At 35.6% G+C, this 22,085-nt stretch overlaps 2 protein-coding genes across 4 annotated transcripts; both read left to right on the top strand.

Moving 5' to 3' along the window:
* The first annotated feature begins 1,763 nt into the window (after positions 1-1,763).
* LOC114240134 (bifunctional FAD diphosphatase/FAD synthase) lies at positions 1,764-22,082 on the top strand. 3 transcript variants are annotated; one of them, XM_028170577.2, is made up of 5 exons: positions 1,764-1,955; positions 15,543-15,624; positions 17,344-17,700; positions 18,518-18,639; positions 19,518-22,082. In XM_028170577.2, the coding sequence occupies exons 2-5, from the start codon at positions 15,556-15,558 to the stop codon at positions 19,747-19,749; spliced, it is 780 nt and encodes a 259-aa protein (XP_028026378.2). In that variant the 5' UTR covers positions 1,764-1,955; positions 15,543-15,555; the 3' UTR covers positions 19,750-22,082. The 3 variants fall into 3 exon arrangements, with proteins under 3 accessions (XP_028026378.2, XP_089592788.1, XP_028026377.2); XM_089736662.1 differs by lacking the exon at positions 1,764-1,955 and adding an exon at positions 6,920-7,046; XM_028170576.2 differs by lacking the exon at positions 1,764-1,955 and adding an exon at positions 8,761-8,831.
* On the top strand, positions 1,952-3,367 carry LOC114240132 (tRNA (guanine(37)-N(1))-methyltransferase). Its single transcript, XM_028170575.2, has one exon. It carries the CDS (start codon positions 1,993-1,995, stop codon positions 3,316-3,318), a length of 1,326 nt encoding a protein of 441 aa, XP_028026376.2. The 5' UTR covers positions 1,952-1,992; the 3' UTR covers positions 3,319-3,367.
* Positions 22,083-22,085: the final 3 nt, after the last annotated feature.

The following is a 22,085-nucleotide window of genomic DNA, read 5'->3' on the forward strand; positions in this document are numbered from 1 at the left end:
ACTACCATTCTGCTTATTTATGCCGTGAAGCAGTAATGCGTTTCGGTTTGAAGAGTGGGGCAGCCGTTGTAACTATACTGAGACAATGTGGGTGGCCCATTTACGTTGTAGATGTCTATGGGCTCCAGTAACCACTTACCACCAGTTGGGCTGTGAGCCCGTCCCCCCATCTACGCAATAAATAAATTTTATAAAATGAACCGGTTTTTTTGCTCTTCACACAATTTCACAATTTCTTGATACTTCTTCTTTGATACATATTACAAGTTCGTAAAACGGTAAATAAAACCGAAGACAGTATTAACATAAATCCTTTGGCCAAAGTTAAAAGAAATGAAAACATGTGGGAGCTGTTCACTGAAGTACGAAACCTACTTTAAAGGTCTTTGGAGCAATGAAGTAGGAAACCTATGGAAATGAAACGTCAACCAAAATTTCGTGCCACTGTGACGTCATCTGGCCACAAAACATGGCGGCTTTAGTGCTGTTACAAAAGATTTCAATGTTATCAGCTTTTATCGATAAACGTTCTTGGCTCATTTTATTTTAAATATTGTTGAGTATTATTTATTTGTAGAATTTATACTTTAATGGGAAGTAAGTAGGTATATTGTTATGTGCAAATATGATATGATTTAGATGGGTGAAATCTAAGACAAGTTCGTCCTTCGAATTTGCCAAGTAAACGATATGATGATTTTTAAAACTTGCTACACTGATTTTGTAAAGTTGTCGTTTGTCGCAAAACATAAAGATATGGCGTAGTTCAAAGCCATCAGCCCATTTCTAGCATGCTAAATGTTATCGTATTTTGAGTACATGTTTTTCTTAGACTATAACAATCTATTTTAATTGTTTTGCTGACTCTAAAGTCCGTAATATACTACCGCAGCGCACCCCAAGGAAGGTGCGCCGCACCATTTGAATCACTTTCGCTTGAGAGTGATTAAAATTTTAAACTTATCAAGGGACCGCGTGAAAAAAAAAACACCTACAGAACATTTATTCATTAATTACAAACGTCATTCCTTGTGACTTCCTCTCTAAAATCACTTAATTATTAAATATTTAACAAATTTACAATAGTGTTTTACTCACTGCGGAATAAAACTATTTTATTTAAATAGTTCCGAAGAGATTTTGTCGGTAGCCTTTTTCCCGAAATATCTAAACAGAATGTCTAAATATGTTTTGATGACATATTTTAAAGTGGTATTTATGATTAGTGTCATGATCAATAGATTCCGACCGAAAAATGGATTTTTCGGATGAGGGCTCCATAATGAATTTAAATACATATAGATAATAGTTTTAGGGCATCGACTTTCTTGAGATCCTATAAAATACGTTTTAATTATTATTTTTGTATGTTTTAAGCATGATAAATTATGAAATTTTATATAATCAATCATATTAAATCGATATCAAAGTCAATAAATAATGTACAACCCAAAACAGACGGCTGAACTGACGTAACAATGACATTTGGCGCGCTAAACATGGCGGATTTTCGGCCTCATTAGACGGAGACGGAGACATTTACGTATATTCATGTTTCATTTTATGTACGCACTGAAATACTGTTATATTGTTTTCCTGCGAGTTAAAGTGCTGAGTAAGAACGAGATAGATATATGTTTATGTGTGTGCCTTCAAAATGGGTGCTATTTATATAAGCAATTGTACGTATAGAACAATATGTCGTGTCCCTACTATATAGGTCTATGCTTTGGAGCTGTTAGATTGCTTTTCCTGTCAATGTCAAAATCACAAACGTCAACTTGACAAAAGATAATATTTTGGCTGTAATACTTATAAATTACTTTCACCACAAAAGTTAAACAATAAAAAAAGGATTTCGGACTTAAAATTTTTACAAAACAGTGAAATCGTTAAATAAAAATTGTCTCAGTGAGTTGTGCACCAGAGGAGAACCGTATCTAATCTGATCATAGGTTAGTATTGCGATGAATCTTGCATAGATATTTTCACATGACTTTTACATTAATCATTAGACTTTTACATACAATGACTTCCTCTTTGGTTCCCCTCAATGTTCGTGGTATGAAGGTCCTTGACCGCTCAAAATTCTTGCGTAACATCAAAGTGCCAGTGTTGAAGGTCAGTGAACAGACATTGGCGAAAATTACACCACTCTGCAAGTCTTACTTTTTAAAACTGGAACGATTCAAGCCGGTACAGAGCTCGAAGCTGGACGGAGAGGAGTCCAAAAAAAACATTTACTTGAACCCTGATACTATAAACAGTTGGACTGATATTGAAGAAAATATTCGGAAGGACATGTCCGTCTTCGAGGTCAATGAATCCAACTTTAATACCCAAGAAATACAACTGACATACGATAATTGGAGTTTTGACATCATTTTCAATGCTGTTTTACCTGAAAATGAAGAAAAACTAAGCAGTTTCTCACACATCGGACACATCATTCACTTGAATTTACGAGATCATTTACTTGATTATCGTTTCTTGATTGGTGAAGTCTTGCTCGACAAAATAAAGTCATGTCGGACTGTAGTCAATAAAAGTAACACTATAAATAATACATATCGCAACTTCAGCATGGAACTTTTAGCAGGGGACGAAGATTATATTGTTACTGTCAAAGAAAATCGATGTAATTTCGAATTTGATTTCTCAAAAGTTTACTGGAATCCAAGACTATGTAAAGAGCACGAAAGAATACTAAGTTATTTGAAACAAGGCGATGTCTTATTTGACATCTTCTGTGGAGTTGGACCATTCTCGACACCAGCAGCAAAACGCAAAACCATTGTTTATGCAAACGACCTGAATCCTGAATCATACAAATGGTTGAACCATAATGCAGAGAAAAATAAAATAAACAATCAATACTTTAAATCATACAATTTGGATGGTAAGGAATTCATTTTAACTGTGCTCAAAGATTATTTATTAGATCTATGTAATGAAAAAAGAAAGCTCGATGATAGTTCTCGGATACACATTACCATGAATCTACCAGCATTGGCAGTTGAATTTTTGAAATATTTCAAGGGTTTGGTGCGTAGTGAGAATGTAAATAATTTGAAAAATGAAATTATAGTTTATGTTTATTGTTTTGCGGCTACAAAGGAAATTGCAAAAGAAATGGTCTGTGAAAATATTGCCATTGATATCTCAAAGAATATAATTGAAGTGTTTGATGTACGTAATGTGTCACCAAAGAAGGAGATGATGCGTGTAACCATTAAGTTAACTAATGATATTTTGTGCATAAATAGTGATGATCATAGTGAACCTCATTTGAAAAAGTTATGTGTTGAAAGTAAATAGTTGTTTCAGTGAATATTTCTACGTTTTATAATTAAATTCTTATACAACAGTGAAAATGTTTCATTAGATTGATATTTGAACATCTTCCTCAAAATTCATAATTTTTCTTCGTTTTTTTATTTATTTAAACAGTTTTATGCTTCCCAAAGGATAAAACAACAAATCAAACAGTATATACAAGTATTTGCAAGACTTAAAAGCGGAATCAAAGGACGCTCGTATTCACATTGGTGCTTAACTTTTTAATTTAATTTGAGATTGAGGACCCAAGAATTAGTATCGGAACCAGTACAGATTACAGGTCACAGGATCACACTCCACTTTCTCGCATTTTACCAAACAAACACCATTACATAAAGCGTAATTCATAGTACTACAATTCAACAAGTTTTTCCATCTTTAATTTGTATATAGTTAAATTTAAACTGATTTTGAATTTATCTCATAATTCAAAATTTTCATTACATATGTAGCATCAGTCTTTATTTGCTTACAATATACAATTTGCTTTAAACTTTTGGTAGCGTGATGTATAAAAAATAGCTTAATTGTTGTCTTTGACTGTTGGTTTTAAATAAGTAAATTGAATAAGAACGATAAAACTTTGAGCAGTAAATAAGAAAATTTTAAATTAGTGTTTTGTTAGTGACTGTAGTTATACTATAGTTTTTAAGTACTATAGTTCCAGTGGCCGGATCCGTTGTTGGCGGGTCTTGATCGAACCAACCCCGTAGCATGAGTGGGTAGCGTTGAGATTGCGATTTAAAAAAAAATATCTTATTTATTTGCTCAAATAACGAATGATTATATCATTGAGAAACAAACCACTGTGTCAAATTAAAATTAATAAGATCATTTTGTGTTAACCGGAGCTATTTCGCCGGACGCAATCTCTCAACGGCCAAACAACAACAACAAAAAATTAAATAATGTTTAGGCAATTCTAAACGAAAAATTTTAGATGTTTTTTTTTTAAATGTAGGAACACTAATAAGTATGGCAACACAGTTAGTGGTAGTTACAAAAAAATCTGGTCGTACCTACGTGCACGTGTTGTACATTAAAAAATAAAAATCCTTTGCTCTGAATCTTCGATCAATAAGTAGTATTATTGATCGAAGCTCTGAATATAGTTTTTATTGACGCTAGCACCAAAATACAGTCCACGCTCTAAACAAATAAAAAACGTGTGGCACTCGGAAACTGCCGCGGTAAAGCTATTGCATAGCATTTTTTATCAACTTATGCAATTATAATTAGACAATGATAATTTAATATTAAAACAATAATAAAACAAGACCACGCTATATTAAACATTAATAAAAGCAAAACATTAACTGTCCCCTTCACACTCATAAGCTAGACCGCGCGAGAGAGAGATGGGCAAACTTTTCATGATGCGCATGCAGTGTGACGTCACGCCACGCACTTATTCACAAACACTACACAAGCGCAACGTGTAAATGTGTTGAACGCGAGCTACATAGTAGGCGTAGTGGGGGTGTCAGGTTATTTTCGTTACGGAATTTCTTGATTCAGTCGGCGTGCTCAAAGCCCGCGGTAAAATCTATGCAATAGCTTAATAATAATAAAATAATTGTCTTTCACACAGATTCAGATTAATACATTTAGATAGATAAAAGAAAAGGAAAATAACAAGCAAAAGGGGTGGCCCAGTTAATGGTGTTCTAACTAAATGAATCGAACAGCGCTGATTTTTAGCCACCCCCCTTCCCCTTTAGCTTATTGCGGGATTCAAGGTTAGGTACGTGTGTACAGACTTAAAACGTGGTATACACTATAATACAATTTAAAAAAAAGGAAAAACAAAACAAAAGATCAAATTAAATGTGGCTTATAATTTAAACTAGATGATGACCATGGCCATCTTGTTGTGTCTTTAAAGCGGTTAGTTGCTATCAATTAAGAAAAATAGTATTATTATTCGCCAATAGATGTCGGGAAAAGTTGATTATTGAAAACACGAATAAAACAACATTTTCTGAAAATAAATCGTAGCTAGATCGATTTATCGCCCCCGAAATCCCCTGTATACTAAATTTTATGAAAATCGTTGGAGCCGTTTTCGAAATTCAGATGATATACATATATATTAATATACAAGAATTGCTCGTTTAAAGGCATAAGATTTCACTAAACGTATGCATAAATTCTGCAATAGATAAATTGATGTGTTGAAGAAGTCAATGATTGTACTAACCAGTACATCATTTTCTTAATTGTCGCTTCCGCGTATTTATCTTATTAAAATACATACGTCACAATTTTGCCTTTTTAATTACTAAAACTTACGAATGACTGCCGTTGATAATGAATCTACAAAGAAGCCGATAATGGGTAATAAATACATTGCTAATGACTATTTTTTTAAGCACCAATCAAATAATAATTTGGATAAGATCCATCAAAAAATTTGCTGTAGGAATTTTGGTCTAAATCGCCTAAAACCTTGACAATGAAAACTATTTTTACGGTTTAATATCGCGGGTATTTTTATTGCTTATTAATTGTAATTACTTATATTATTTGCGACATTCTGAACAATTTACAGTTCACGCGGTCACGAGTGACACGAAAATCAAAGAAAACGCCCTGACACGTATAGCTAACGGTAGGCAGCGGCTTGGCTCTGCCCCTGGCATTGATGTCCACGGACCACGGTAACCACTCACCATCACGTGGGCCGTATGCTCGTTTGCCTACGTGGGCAATAAATTAAGCTACTTTTTTCTTGGCAAATACGTACCCAACGTACAGTTTATGAACGAATTCCGCGCTATAGAAATAATATCGCGCAACAATTAAGAAACCCGCGTAATTTAGAAATCTTCGTTATTACTGGTGATAGGATTATGAACCACTATGTTATATATTTTAACACGAATCGTCTTTGTTTGAGTTGAAAGGGCGTGAGAAGCGTTTTACTTAATAATTAGTCTAGTGAGTGTTGAGTGAATAGTATCTATATATTAATACGTGAAGCAAAAACTTTGTGTGCCTATTTACGAAAATTGCGCGGACGGAGGAGTATGAAATTTTCCACACTTATAGAGAATATAGAGAAGAAGTGCACAATGCTAATTTTTTTTTTAAATAATGCCTAAATGATACTTTAAATCAATAAAGAAAACATTACCCACACTACATACCATGTATTTGACGCACACTCGCATGCATACTATTTATTGTCAAACTTTTGTTCTTGACGTCTGTTGTCAAATTGAGAATAGATTCAATATTGTTTGTCTTTGTTAATATTTTTTATAGTGTAGTCTTGGCGAAATTTGTCATTATAAAAGTATAAAATACAATCATAATAGTGTACAAACTTACAATTCCAATTAATTATAGTCGAATTTCGACTACTGCGGGACCTCTAGTTAATATGTAATTTTATAAAATTAAAGCGATGTAAGCCAGCGGACGTAATCAGTATTTTTGTCAACAATCTCACATTGTACCAAAGCGAACTCGTATTTGACTCACTGACTTACCGCAACTCATTTGTACATTACACATCATATACAGTAGTAGCTGTGAACGCACGTGTTCGGTAATTGTCTACCAAAAAAACATAAAAAAGCTCTGCCTCAGATCGAAGATCAACAAAATCGATAACCCCTCAAATTCGAGATGCTGTAATCGAAATCGGATTGAAAGGGTAAAGCTGCAAGGAATCGCCACCTCAATGCCAGTTAAGAATTAAGGTAGGTTTTAGGGCTCTTAAGAACGAGTACCTTACATATTATTATAAAAAAAAATTGAATCTTAAATAATATAGTTTCTTCCGTCGTAAAACTCCGAATAAAACACGTACAGAACAAACGTAAATTGGACTGAAATTGCCTGTGAAATTTACCTGTGCAAGTGTACAATCCTGGATTTTTTTAATCCAAATCCAAAACCACGCCTGTATCTTTGCTTTTATTTTATAACTAGCGACCCGCCCTCGCTTCGCTTCGTAAACATTAAAACACACATGAAACCAAAAAAATAAAATAAATTTTTTTTAAAAAAAAGTAGGCTATGTTCATCAGGGACAATGTCGGCTTCTAATGGAAAAAGAATTTTTCAAATCGGTCCAGTAGTTTCGGAGCCTATTCGAAACAAACAAACAAACAAATCTTTCCTCTTTATAATATTAGTATAGATAATATTAGTATAGACAAAAAACGCATACAGTTAGAGATCTAATAAATCGATCATATGGTTTCAAAATGTTTGCTGTGGTATCATACAGAGAGGGAATAGAGAATAAGCCTTTACAAACCTATCCCGTTTATAAAGGTTAAATGCCTTTCCGTTGTTTTTATTTTTTATTTATTGCTTAGGTGGGTGGACGAGCTCACAGCCCACCTGCGTGGTAATCCGGAGACTTTATGTATAAATTTAACTGCAATTTCTATCAAAGAACTATCTCTTCTTGTGTACCAATGGCACCTAAGATTTATAAATCCCTTAAACGCACATTGTATGGAGACCTTGAATTAATCGAATAATTAGCATTATCGTTTGCCTGACCTCTCGAAACATTCTGTTACAACAAACGATAACTTTTGTTGACTTTTTAATTATATAATTAATGTTAATTACATTTAGGGTCGCTGCGAGAATAAGAGACGAACAGCGCCCCTAGCGGCAAACGTAGGCAAACCTTCCAACTCCATACAAATTTGAGTTTACTTTTACGCTATCGAGAACGTTAAAAAACTAAGCACACAGGTATCATCTTTCATTCCTTGCTTAGGACGCAATGCTTCTTTTGGGTTCCGTAATAAATAAATACAAAACCCCATTAGTATGCTCTAAATAATGCATAAAGATATACCACTAACTAACCAACTCTGGCTCATTTTCTCCAAACCATTTATAGTTCATTGTAACTATACTGAGACCTTAGAACTTATATTTCTCGAGGTGGGTGGCACATTTACGTTGTAGATGTCTATGGGCTCCAGTAACCACTTAACATCAGGTGGGCTGTGAGCTCGTCCATCCATCTAAGCAATTAAAAATAAGTTCAAGTATATTTATTATTATTATTATTATTTAATTCAATGGTATTATATTTAAAAAGGTAATCCAGCGTACTGTCATATGAATCACGGAGAACATGACGGTATCTATTTTGACATTTATAAATCCCTTAAACGCACATTGTATGGAGACCTTGAATTAATCGAATAATTAGCATTATCGTTTGTCTGACCTCTCGAAACATTCAGTTACAACAACCGATAACTTACTGTAAAGTATTTGTTAAATATACATAATATTCCGATATTTGAGACTATACTGAGATGATAATATGAGACTTGTTCAAAATAAAAAACGGAACGTTAAATTTATTGTCACGGTTCGCGCTTGACGTTTTTTTTGACGTTTTTAATGTATTACTATAATATTTCAACGCCTGTTTGTTTTGTATTTACGTGCGAACAGTGCATCTTGACGGACGTAGACATGGCTAACTCGCACGCGCTCCGAAATGGGTGAGTTATTTTATCAATTCTAAAGAATAATAATAATAAAATAATTCATAATAGTTCACAATGAATAGTTCATAGGTACGCCAGGACATAAAAATCGAAAAATTAATATGCATACCTATATGTATGTCGTAAATGTTATTGAAACTTTTTTTTTTCTTTTTTTTTATTATAAAATCGACTTTGTTGTGAGTTTTCTTTTCTTTCCAAAGACGTGACGTCATCGTTTTCGTTCAATGATGTGTTTGAAAACTGGACACTAGTGAAATTTTCTATAAATATCTCAAAACGGGGAAACCCTTTAGTTGCTCTTTTTTCCTACCATTCGCTGGTAGCCTAGGGGGCTATTCCAGTTATGCTGTGACCGATAGTTGAACTCACGGGACTCAACCTGAAAGAGTTTGCTAACACTGACCTTAGCAAGAGCAGTGCTTCGTAGAATCTACCACCAGATCGGAATCGCGGCCTTTTTTTTCTATCTATGCTGATAGCCTTGAGAGGCTATATAAGTTTTACCCTAGCGTGTAGGTGAGCTCTCAGGGATCAAACCGGAGGTGTTGCTAACACTGGCCCTAGCAAGAGCAGTGCTTCGCAGAATCTACCACCGGATCGGAATCGCCGCCCACTGAGAAGATCCAGCGAGAAACTCAGTGGGCTGTGTCAATGGGTTAGTTCGCTCGTCGAGCTCATGACGGAGACCGGTGCTTGAGGGTCCTAAAAGCATCGAGAGTGAATCCGGAGGATCCGACAAGACATGTTTCGGGCGAGGGCGGCTTTGCGTTACGGTCGGATGGGCACGCTCTCGGCTATATTGTTTAAAAAGTTAATCTATATATTAATACGTGAAGCAAAAACTTTGTATCCCTTTTTACGAAAATTGCGCGGACAGAGGATTATTAAATTTTCCACACTTATAGAGAATATAGAGAAGAAGTGCACAATGCTAATATTTTTTTTAAATAATGCATAAAAGATACATTAAATCAATAAAGAAAACATTACACACACTACATACGATGTATTTGACGCACACACGCATGCATAGTATTTATTGTCAAACTTTTGTTCTTGACGTCTGTTGTCAAATTGACAATAGATTAAATATTATTTGTCTTTGTTAATATTTTTTATAATGTAGTCTTGGCGAAATTTGTGATTATAGAAGTATAAAATACAATCATAATAGTGTACAAACTTACAATTCCAATTAATTATAGTCGAATTTCGACTACTGCGGGACTACTAGTTTATACAAATCTTCACTGTTGCATCTGGTATTTCGTGTAATGTACTCTGTCGAACAAGCAACATTCATATCGCGTCCTACATACGACTTCGGATAATACGTCATAATAAATTTATGTTGTCTTAGTTGTTTCCGAAAGAACCCGCTTGCGCGTACACAATTTTCTTCTGACCTACATTTTTTTTATTGCCCTATGGGCAGACGATTACACTGCTCACTTGCTGGTAAGTGGTTACCGTCGCTCATGGATCTCAGCAATACCAGGGGCAAAGCAAAGCCGCCGCCTACCGTTAAATACTCTCCACAAGCCTCGTTTGAAGAAGGACACGCGGGAAACACCATGGAGGGGAGCTCATTCCAAAGCCGGATGGTACGTGGCATAAAAGATCTCTGGAAACGCACTGTGGAAGCATACAAACGTACATACAAGCATACATTACTTTTCATATATAAATGTTTGTTCCTCTTTGTAGGTGTTTAGTTTAAATATGTGAATATTATGGTAGCGTGAAAGAAAAAGAAACCGACACGCAATGTAACAACAAGAAATTACGAACTCTCTGATGCTTAGTAAATGAATATTGTTTGCCTATTCTTTTGAGGTAATTGCCGTTTCCAATTCGGAAACGGAAATCAGAAAATTAGTCTAAATTGGAACAAATTAGCTTGCTTGAATCGTTGGACTGTAAAACTATTACACATATAAAATTACTGACAGTGTTGACTTGCTAGGGTTGAGGGTGAGCTCACCTACTTGTTAGGTTATGCTGACATAGCCTCTCAAGGCCATCAGCTTAGATAGAAAAAAAAACGTTAAAATTTTTACCCAACAATTCTACTGGTGTTAGAGTACATTGTAGTCCCACCCAGTTAGAGCAGCCACCATCCACGAGGTAGGTGACGGCGATGACGGTAGGTAATAAATGGCTGCGGGATCATTCACCCATAAATAAAATAAAAAAACATATTAATTTCTAGTACCTAGGCGGCACTGAAAATTTCGGGAATTAACGAAGTGACACAACATTACTATTTAAAATTTTATTTATTGCTTTTCGAAGTATTCTCCGCGAAATTTGACACATTTTTCCATACGATGGAACCAATCATTGAAGCAACCATTCCATTCGGAAGTTGGGTTCTCCAAAATGGCCGTTTTGTAGGCGTCCACAGCTTCTTCAGGTGATGAAAATCTCTGTCCACGCAATTTATTCTTTATTTTAGGGAAAGTATAGAAATCATTAGGGCTTAGGTCGGGGCTGTACGGCGGATGGTCTAATAATTCTATGTTTTCTTGCTCTAAAAACTCTTTTGTTCTGTGCGCGGTGTGAGAACTCGCATTGTCGTGATGCAGGATGATGCGGCGGTTGCAGTTCTCTTTACGGAGTTCAGAAACGACCTGTGGCAAACAAATGCTAGTATACCATTCTGCATTAACCGTTCTTTGTCCCTCAAGAGGAATAGTCGTAACATGGCCGGTTTTGGAGACAAACGTGGCCACCTTTTTTTTTTGCAACACTCCGTGAACGAACAATTTTTGTTGGCTTTAACTCATTTTCGAACACCCAAATTCATGACTGGTTTTTTGTTTCGGGTTCGTACGCGTATATCCAGGATTCGTCACCTGATACAATGTTATATACAGCATATTAGGATCCTGCGTGGAATCTTTCGAGAGTTCTGACGCACCAAGTAACGCGAGCCGCTTTTTGCTCTTCACAGAGCGAATGCGGTATCCATCGGGAAAACAACTTTTTTACACCTAATTGTTTATGCAAGATTATTTGTATTTGACTCATGCCAATGTCTAAAGTTGCCTGAATTTCGCGGTATGTCACATGTCGATCTTCCTCAATCAGCTTACGCACAGCATCAACGTTTTCTTGGGTGACTGCAGTTTTTGGACGACCTTGACGGGGATCATCACTGAGCTTGACACGTCCACGTTGAAACTCAGCAAACCAGCGATAAATTGTGGTTTTGGATGGGGCTTCATCACCAAATGCAGAAATCATCCGATCAACACACTGTTTTTGTGCTAAACCACTTCGAAAGTCATAATAAATCATCGCTCTTGAATTTTCTCGAGTCAATTCCATTTTCTCAACGACTAAACAAGTTTGACAAAACCTCGTGACAAGACCGAGAATCTTTTTTTAAATAAATAAATGGTATTCGATTTTTAAAACCAAGGAGTTTTCAATTAAAAAGATTTTATTATGACAGGAACAGTGGAAATATTCCATTCCCGATACTTTTAGTGCAGCCCTCGTATAGTCCATTACAAAACAATTATGTGTAGCTAACTCTATTTGTTTGCAATAGGTTACAGTGTCTATAAATATATTCATCTATAATACAGAAATGGTGCTTACGTGAAAACCTGATGTACGCAATTAAAAAAACCGGATTTTAATTGGAAAATTTAATCGTTATTATTAATTAAATTTCGTTTGGAACCTAAACGCCTTGTTGTTGGCACCTTGCTTTTTTTTTCTACCTATTCTAGTAACCTCGTGGGGTTATACTAGATTCACCGAAAAAGAACCTGGCTGATATTTATGGGTGGGGGATTTTAGGGATGGGTAGTTACCGTTATCCTGTCTATTTTTACCACTAAGCTATCCTAGCTTCCGAAGGTCAGCCTCAAAACGGACTTCGATCATGCCTAAAGGAAAGCGTTACGGCTTTGCGGCCAAAATAAGCAGAGAAGTGGTACTCACCTGTGCGGGTCCACAAGACTCGCCTTATTACCAGAAATTACGCAAATTATGCTTGCGTGTTTAATTTTCATTACACGATGTTATTATACCTTTACCGTGGTGCTAACATGAGAATATGTGTTAAACACGTATTTCTTAGGAAAAATTTGTACCTGTCTGCGAATTTCGAACACCGGTACGGTCGCATCGCTTGATACGAATGCACCGGGCGTCTTATCCTCTAGGCCACGACGACTTTCAATTGTGAATTCGCAATTTATGTCCTGCAATCGTTTAAAATTAACTGGTCTTCAGATTCACCAACGAACTTATCCTATAACAATGAAGCGTAAATTAATTAATAAAAAACAAACGTGTGGCACTCGGGAACTGCCGCGATAAAGCTATTGCATAGCATTTTTGATCAACTTATGCAATTATAATAAGACTGATAATTTAATATTAAAACAATAATAAAACAACACCACGCTATATTAAACATTAATAAAAGCAAAACCTTAACTGTCCCCTTCACGGTTATAAGCTAGACCGCACGAGAGAGAGATGGGCAGACTTTTCATGATGACGTCACGCCACGCGCTTATTCACAAACATTAAACAAGCACAACGTGTGAATGTGTTGAACGCGAGCTACATGGTAGGCGGAGTGAGGGGTGTAAGGTTTTTTTCGTTACGGAATTTCAGGATTCGGTCGCCGCGCTCAAGGCCCGCGATAAAAGCTATACAATAGCTTAAAATTTATTTTATTCAAATTTCAACTGTTTAGTTTACAGAAATTAGAAACAGCTGTACTAGTACATTCACTTAAGCATTCGTTATAACTATGCAATAAAACTATTCATGAAGCAATTAAATATATTTTAAGTTCTGAAACAGACACGAGCCTCCGGTGCCTTGTGACATGTTTACTGATCATGAATAATTCATATCTCGGTCTTATCGAACGAACGAATATTCTGCTTGCGAAAAAAATACCATAATTAACCGGCAAGCAATACATCGCTTTCCAGCACTTTTTTCAGCCGGTTTTCTCTTTAATTAACAATAGTAACTACTTTTTTATTTTTTTATTTATTTATTATGCGCTTTCCCCTGACGAGTCATTGTCAGGGACATTTTTCAGGCTTATTTCCTTTTTTGCCAATTTTATTTTTCACTGTTTGTATGCTAGGTTCGTATTTCGTTCTTTTATAATTTTCGTTTCTCTGCTATTTTACATTTTATTTCTTTGCCTGCATTTACTTTTGTCCGATACATTTTCATTTTCACTAATAGTAACTACTTACTATTGTTACTATTGTGCTACTAGTTACTATTGTTGATCGAAACGTTTTCTTGACGAATTCGTTATTAGCTATGAAACCGCCCGTTAGGTATACTAATTATTATTCAATTGTAGGTTTCCGTTAATTAAAATAAATTTTGCTTTTTTTTCAACCTAAGCTGATAGCCTTAAGGGGCTATGTCAGCGTAACCTAACAAATAGGTGTATTTTTTTTATTGCCCTAGTAGGCAGACGAGCATACGGCCCACCTGATGGTAAGTGGTTACCGTCGCCCATGGACTCCAGCAATTCCCGGGGCAGAGCCAAGCCGCTGTCTACTTAATATTATACTCTCCACAAGCCTCGTTTGAAGAAGGACATGTCATAGCGCTCGGGAAACACCGTGGAGGGGAGCTCATTCCATAGCCGGATGGTACGTGGCAGGTGAGCTCACGGGACTCAAACCTGACAGCGTTGCTAACATTAACCCTAGCAAGGGGCAGTGCTTCGCTGAATCTACTATCGAATCGGAATCGCGACCCACCGAGAAGATCTGGCGAGAAACTCAGTGGTTAAATTCATTTCGATTCATTGAATTAATCATAAACTTTGAAATTTCCGTGGAAGTTTCTCTGTATTCACATCTGTTAAAATAACAATTTACCACGGATCCAACGTTAATTTGTTATGCTATCAATTTCTGTTTGTATATTTAATACATTCGGAAAGTGTGAAAATCGATCCTAAAACCGAAAGTGTAAAAATAAAAAATAAAACCTTGGATAACGCAAAGAGAGAATAGCTAAGATCAGTGTGAGAGGCGGCATTTACGTTGCAGATGTCTATGGGCTCCGGTAACCACTTAACACCAGGCGGGCTGTGAGCTCGTCCACCCATCTATGCAATAAATAAAAATCTGCCCCGAACCAGTGGGCAGTCGTCATATAACAAAGGTCTTTATGTTAAAGCGCAACTTATTTGACGTAAAGACCTTGATAAGCATTTTCTGAATCTATATATTAATACGTGAAGCAAAAACTTTGTATCCCTTTTTACGAAAATTGCGCGGACGGAGGAGTATGAAACTTCCCACACTTATAGAGAATATAGAGAAGGAGTGCACAATGCTAATTTTTTTTTTTTAAATAATGCATAAAAAATACATTATATCAATAAAGAAAACATTACACACATTACCATGTATTTGACACACTCACGCATGCATACTATTTGTTTATTGTCAAACTTTTCTTATTGCATAAAGTCTATGGTCAAATTGAGAATAGATTAAATATTGTTTGTCTTTTTTAATATTTGTCTAAAGTGTAGTCTTGGTGAAATCTGTAATTATAGAAGTATAATAAATAGCCTTTGATAATAGAACCATAGTAATGTTGAATCTTATAATTTCAATTAATTATAGTCGAATTTCGACTACTGCGGGACCAGTACTTCTCTGAATGCCGTGTTATTTGTTTCAGCGCAAACACTGACATGCAACCGACGTGCGGAGGCATGGACGAGCTACCTGACGTTACTGATGTCCTGAAGGAAGCCGAGCAGGTACTCATTAAATAAATAAATAAATATAAAATATCATCATCATCATCATCATTTCAGCCTATCGCCGTCCACTGCTGAACATAGGCCTCTCCAATAGATTTCCAGTGCGACCGGTCCATTGCCACCTGCATCCAACGAGACCCAGCGCTTTTTACTAGGTCGTCGGTCCATCTAGTAGGTGGCCGTCCCACACTGCGCTTGCCAGTACGTGGTCGCCACTCCAGGATCTTTCTGCCCCATATAAAATATAAATAAAGATAAATATTTACTAACAATCACGCCACGTTAACTGGTCCCGTGCTAAGTTCGTAATGAACTTGTGTTACAAGTACCAGATAACGGAAATGAATATAATATTTTTATTATACACATACATATATTTAATATACACCCATAACCCTGGAAAGACATTTATATTTATCATACAAATATCTTCCCTTGGCGGGATTCGAACCCGCGACCCTCTTGTGTAGTGACCATGTCATTTACCACTACACCAGACGGCCGTTTTCATTGCATTACCGAAGCTACTAACTTTAATCAATTCCGCTTGTTTGCATTAAATTGTGAGGAAAACGAAAACATACAAATACTTTTTTTTTCTTTATTGCTTAGATGGGTGGACGTGCTCACAGCCCACCTGATTTTAAGTGGTTACTGGAGCCCATAGACATCTTGAGATATAAGTTCTACGGTCTCAAGTATAGTTACAACGGCTGCCCCACCCTTCAAACCGAAACGCATTACTGCTTCACGGCAGAAATAGGCAGGGTGGTGGTACCTACCCGTGCGGACTCATAAGAGGTCCTACCACCGGTAAAAACTTGCGTTTTCTTAAGCACCGAAATTAATCACAATTGAACATCGACACGGTTCCGTGGATTAATTTTAATCATAAACTATTCTGGTAGCGTACATTGTACCCGTAAACGACACGACAGTTTTTATTTATTGCTTAACTGATGTTAAGTGGTTACCGGAGCCCATAGACATCGACAACGTCAATACAGCCACCCACCTTCAGAAATTAGTTCTAAGTTTCCGTTTTAATAGTACGACGGCTGCCCTTCACTTCAAAGTGAAACGCGATACTGCTTCACGGCCTTTTGCTGGCATTAACATTATCTGACCATGGCTATTTAAGTTGTTTTTTTTATTGCTTCAATGGGTGGACGATCTCACGGGTCACCTGATGTTAAGTGGTTACCGGAGCCCATTGAAATCTACAACGTAAATGCCGCCACCCACCTTGAGATATGAGTTCTAAGGTCTCACTTTTAACAGTACAGCGACTGCCCCGCCCTTCAAACCGAAACCGACAGGAATAGGCAAACCTACCCGTGCGGACTCGCAAGATGTCCTACCACCAGTAAATACCAGTAAAATACAAGTACCACCAGTAAAGTTTTGTCGTATATCAAAATAACGTTAATGTCACTGTCAACTAAACCTTGTATAATTTATTACGTTAATTTACGTTATAACATGACAAAAAGCATAACAAAAATATGTATTTAAAATCAGCTAAATAGAATAACTATCTATTTCACAAGTGATAATGTTAGCCCGGATGGGTAGTAATACCAGCGAACCTATATCTGCCGAGTAGCAGTGATGGGCTGAAATGTGGAACACCCATCATATATGCGTAGGGAAATACTTAACAACAGGTCTCAAAGCTCTTCAGCCGATTTATAAGAATCTGTTTTCGCATTTCAGGTAATTAGGCAATGCTTCCAAACGTACGCATTGGACGAGGTATTCCTATGTTTTAATGGCGGAAAAGACTGCACAGTATTATTAGACATCACAATAAACGTACTTAAAGATATTTACAAGAGCTGCGACATAGGGAAGAACCTTAAAGTCGTCTACATAAGGACAAAGGGACCGTTTGTCGAAATCGAGAAATTCGTACAAGAGATTAAAATGTATTATGGTCTGACGTTAAAAGTAACCGAAGGAGAAATGAAGGAGACGTTACAGAGGCTATTAGAGAAGGACGGAATACTGAAGGCCGGCTTGATGGGAACGAGACGGAGCGATCCTTACAGCGAGAATTTGCAATTTGTTCAGGTGAGAGTCTTATGTGCTGTGTACTTATTCTACCCAGGCGACGAGGCAAGGCAAAGTCGCCGTAGCCCAAGATATCTCTTTTCGGATCACCCAGATTCACTCGATGATTTTAGGCCCCTCAAGCACCGGTCACCGTCCTCGTCGATTACAATGAAGAGTTGAGAGACGAGCGAAGTAACCCATAGACACAGCCCACTGAGTTTCTTGCAAGATCTTCTCAGATGGTCACGATTCCGATCCGGTGGTAGATTCTGCGAAGCACTGTTCTTTCTAGTGCTGGTGTTAGCAAATTCTCTCAGGTTGAACCCGTGAGCTCAGCTATCCGTCCGAGCGTAGCTGAAATGGCCCCCTAGGCTACTAGCGGATCTCCTCCTCGCGTCGTTTTCCTCCTAACTGAGGGTCGTGACGCTGTATCAGTTTCTCCCGTTCGATTTCCCTCCATCTGCTGCGATCCTTGGCTTCATGAACTAACTATTCGCACGACTAGCGAATAGTTAGGGGAAAAAATGCAAAAAGTCCACTAAAGTCTCTGTAACCATTTAACTGAAACTTTATTTTATCCCATCTCATCTAGATTCATTTAAGTTCATCCCATATTGATTACAATCTCAAATAAATCAACTTCGCCTCTTTCATCTATATCATTTTTCGCTGCACTTTTTTTTTACATAACAGAATATACAAAAGATTAGGCTGTACAGTATGATACTTTCGCCTTTCCTATTTGAAAATGGAGCTACTACTTATTTTAAGTATAAAATTGACTTTTGACGTCTTATCAATCCAATTTGACACAATCTAATTTATGCGTTAACAGAAAACGGATGCGAATTGGCCTCAGATAATGAGAATATCTCCGCTATTGAACTGGTCTTATCACCACATATGGAGCTACATATTGCAACGACAAGTGCCGTACTGCAGTCTCTACGATAAAGGGTATTCACATTCAACCTATGCTTTTTTAATACGATATATTATTATCCCATGTTAGGTTAAAATTTTAATATGGCAACACTCTTATTCGAATCTAGGTTCGGACTACATTTTGTTAACAGATATTAATATTTATATATCGAAGTCGTAAGATACTTAAAATTATAGTTCAATAGGATTTGTAAAGTGTAAAACAATTCAGACTTGCCTCATGCCTCAATGTGGGTAGCCAGTGAAGACTCGAGACCGGTGTGCTTAGTGCGAGTTTTTTAACGTTCTCGATATCGTAAAAGTTAACTCAAATTTGTATAGAGCTGGAACGTTTGCCTGCGTTTGTCGCTAGGGGCGCTGTTCCATCTGCCTACAACTTTGAGTTAACTTTTACGCTATCGAGATCGTTAAAAACCTCGTACTAAGCACACTGATGAGGTGCGACCTCATCTTACTACATTAGAAATAACTATTTTTCACATATTTTCCAATATTTGAAATAATTCTACATAATTACTTATCTAATAATTATTACTAAATTTATAGATTAATTCAACCATATTTGAGTTCTAATCTGAACAAATAAAGCTAATTATTAATTATCATTTTTTTGTAAAACTAAAATGCATTTTTGGTGTAAATTAAATAATGGTTGACTTACGGCGGAGAGAATATTATTGAACTGTTTTATCTTTGCCTATTTATACATAGTATGTATTTTATTTATTTATTTATTGTTAACATAGAAGTGGAAACACAATCATAATTTGCCTCTGTGCTTGAACTAGCTGATAAAACTTGTATCTCAAGCAGCAGTGCTTCTCGTACAAAGAATACAACAGCTTTTACTTGTATATATGTACATAGATAATAACATTTTTCTTTCACAGGTACACGTCGATAGGAAGCACAACGAACACGTGGCCGAATCCAGCCTTAGCCCACAAGGACTGCTTCGGTTGCGTCACTTACCACCCCGCCTGGAGATTATCCGACGCGTCCTTAGAAAGAGCCGGTCGAGGAAGTTCAGTGAAGGCACCCGTCAATGGAAACGGTACATATCACAATCATAGTTTGACGACAACCATCAATCCTTGTATACGCAACGGAGATGTTCTTTGAATTTCGAATTTTATTATTTTACGGGTAGTTCGAAAATAGTTTTAGGTTTTGTGCAGCTGTCTCTGGAATGCTAGGGTAAATATAATATATAGTATGGTATCGATAAGTTTGTACCTGCTAATCTATAATAATTTATTTATACAGGTACCTTTCCTATTACACGGTATTTTACAACACGGTTCCTCTATAACACGAAAAGAAAAATTCTCCAAAACTCTCTTTTAATACAATAACTTCTACAACTAGATAACGAGAATTTTGTTGAACACACAATATATATAATAACCAAAAAGTTTGCTGCTTATTTTTTATGTGTAATAGGTAAAAAAATACGCACAGGCATAGTTGAGATGTTTCGTTCTGAAAAATTACTAGTCTTTTTGTACTGGCTTCTGGTCTCACATAACGCGGTTTCACACAACACGGGACCTTGTAGGGACGTATCTGCCGTGTTATAAGGTTACCTGTATTGTCGATACCCTAATTTGAGATGTTCAATTCAAACCAGAGCATGTTGTTTGAGGCAGTCGTTTTTATTTTTATTTATTTATTTACTTACGGGTTTTATTCTATTAGAGGATAGGGTTGTTACTACATCGTCGAGATCATTCGTTAATAAAATTCGACACAGTTGCAAATTAAAAAAAAACCGCAATTTATAATGAAACACAAAAAAAATATTGTTTTCTACATAAGACCACTCAGGTTGGTCAAACAATTAGACAGATAAAAAACTATATAAATTTAGAGTATATTAAAAATATAGACGTCACATCAATTACCTCATACAATCTCTACATATTTATTATAATGAAACTAAATTATTGTCTATTTTTTATTTATTTAATATTCGATTTCAACTTTCACATTTAAATAAGTGGATATTAAAAAAATATTATTGTGTTCTCATGACATTTTTATACGAATCTAATTAATAAGTACTTAATGCAATAGATTTGTACTTATATCGCAATATATGACAACTTCAATATTGCTTGAAAAAAGTACTTACATATAAAGTTAAATACATTAATTTTAGAATTACAAAAACAATAAAAAACCAAAGTAAGAATTTAACTTTATTCCTCATTTTCGTAATCATTGTCAGGACGTTAGGGCAATATTATAAAATTACAGTTGTATTGGCATCGTCTTTGATACGTGTGAAGATTTTTTAACCAAACGTCTTAAAATTACTTAAAAAAAAGTTACTTAAAATAATTTTGATTGATTCCATTTCACATATAGATATGGTTCAAGTTAAAAAAAGCTTATTAAAAACGCTTTGCAACGAATAAAAGATATTTTTTACGAAATAACTTTTGCATAAGACCATCTAATCCAATCAATCAATCTAAATCAATAAAATCCATTTTAAGATCATTCTGCCATCGGTACAGTTAAAGAGTAGGATAACAGTTTGTTGTACAAATGACACTGACCATATCTATGTCAAAGAGGGAGAGGTAAATCAGGTTATAATGGCTATGGGTTCCAGCATCCACTTAACAACAGAAATGCATCAAAATTGGGATTCCTTTTTAAAAAAAATACACCTTATATGCTCTTTCATTAGTTTAATTTGTTATTTCGGATAATTTTAATTGGAGTTTTATTATTGTCAATGCCATTAAAATCTATTGTTCAATTCCGATTACACGCCCAAACTGATTCAATATTTAATAATTTCTAGTTTTTAAATATCGTTAATTGAACTATTGAACAATATCGGACAAGCCTCTTACAAAGAAATGGCATCAATAAAACGTATTGTGTGATTTTATTTTATCTATCTTGAAGCTTTAGTTTAAATTTTTTGATTAATTATTAAAAATAAAATAAAACATTAATTTCGAAATAATCAAAAATTAAATTGTTTAAATCATCATTGATATTGTCTGCTCAACGTCGAAAAATTAGTTTGTATTTATTTAACTTTAGAAATCTCTACTAGATTAGTTTAGAAATATCTTACAAGTATCACTTTAAGTCGCGTTATAATATTGTTATTATTTAATGTATGTACGTAAATGTCAATAAAGTGTATTCGCATTAAAATATTATGATTTATAGTAAATTTACAAGAACAAACATCTTAACAACAATACATTTTAAAATTACGGAAAAAAATAGTTTGTTACTGAATTGACTTTGTTATTGTCTTGACAATAACGTACTAAATACGAATTGAAATTAGTTTATAAAGATATTATTTTAACGACGCATTCGTGGCTTTGAACGACATGCGATAAAGAAATTAATTTGGTTGTCAATTTTCCTAATGTCATAGAAAATAAATTACAGAATAAATAAAACATCCATCCGTGTGAAAATAT

The sequence above is a fragment of the Bombyx mandarina genome, chromosome 22, assembly GCF_030267445.1.
Source record: "Bombyx mandarina strain Sakado chromosome 22, ASM3026744v2".
In the NCBI taxonomy this organism is placed as follows: domain Eukaryota; kingdom Metazoa; phylum Arthropoda; class Insecta; order Lepidoptera; family Bombycidae; genus Bombyx; species Bombyx mandarina.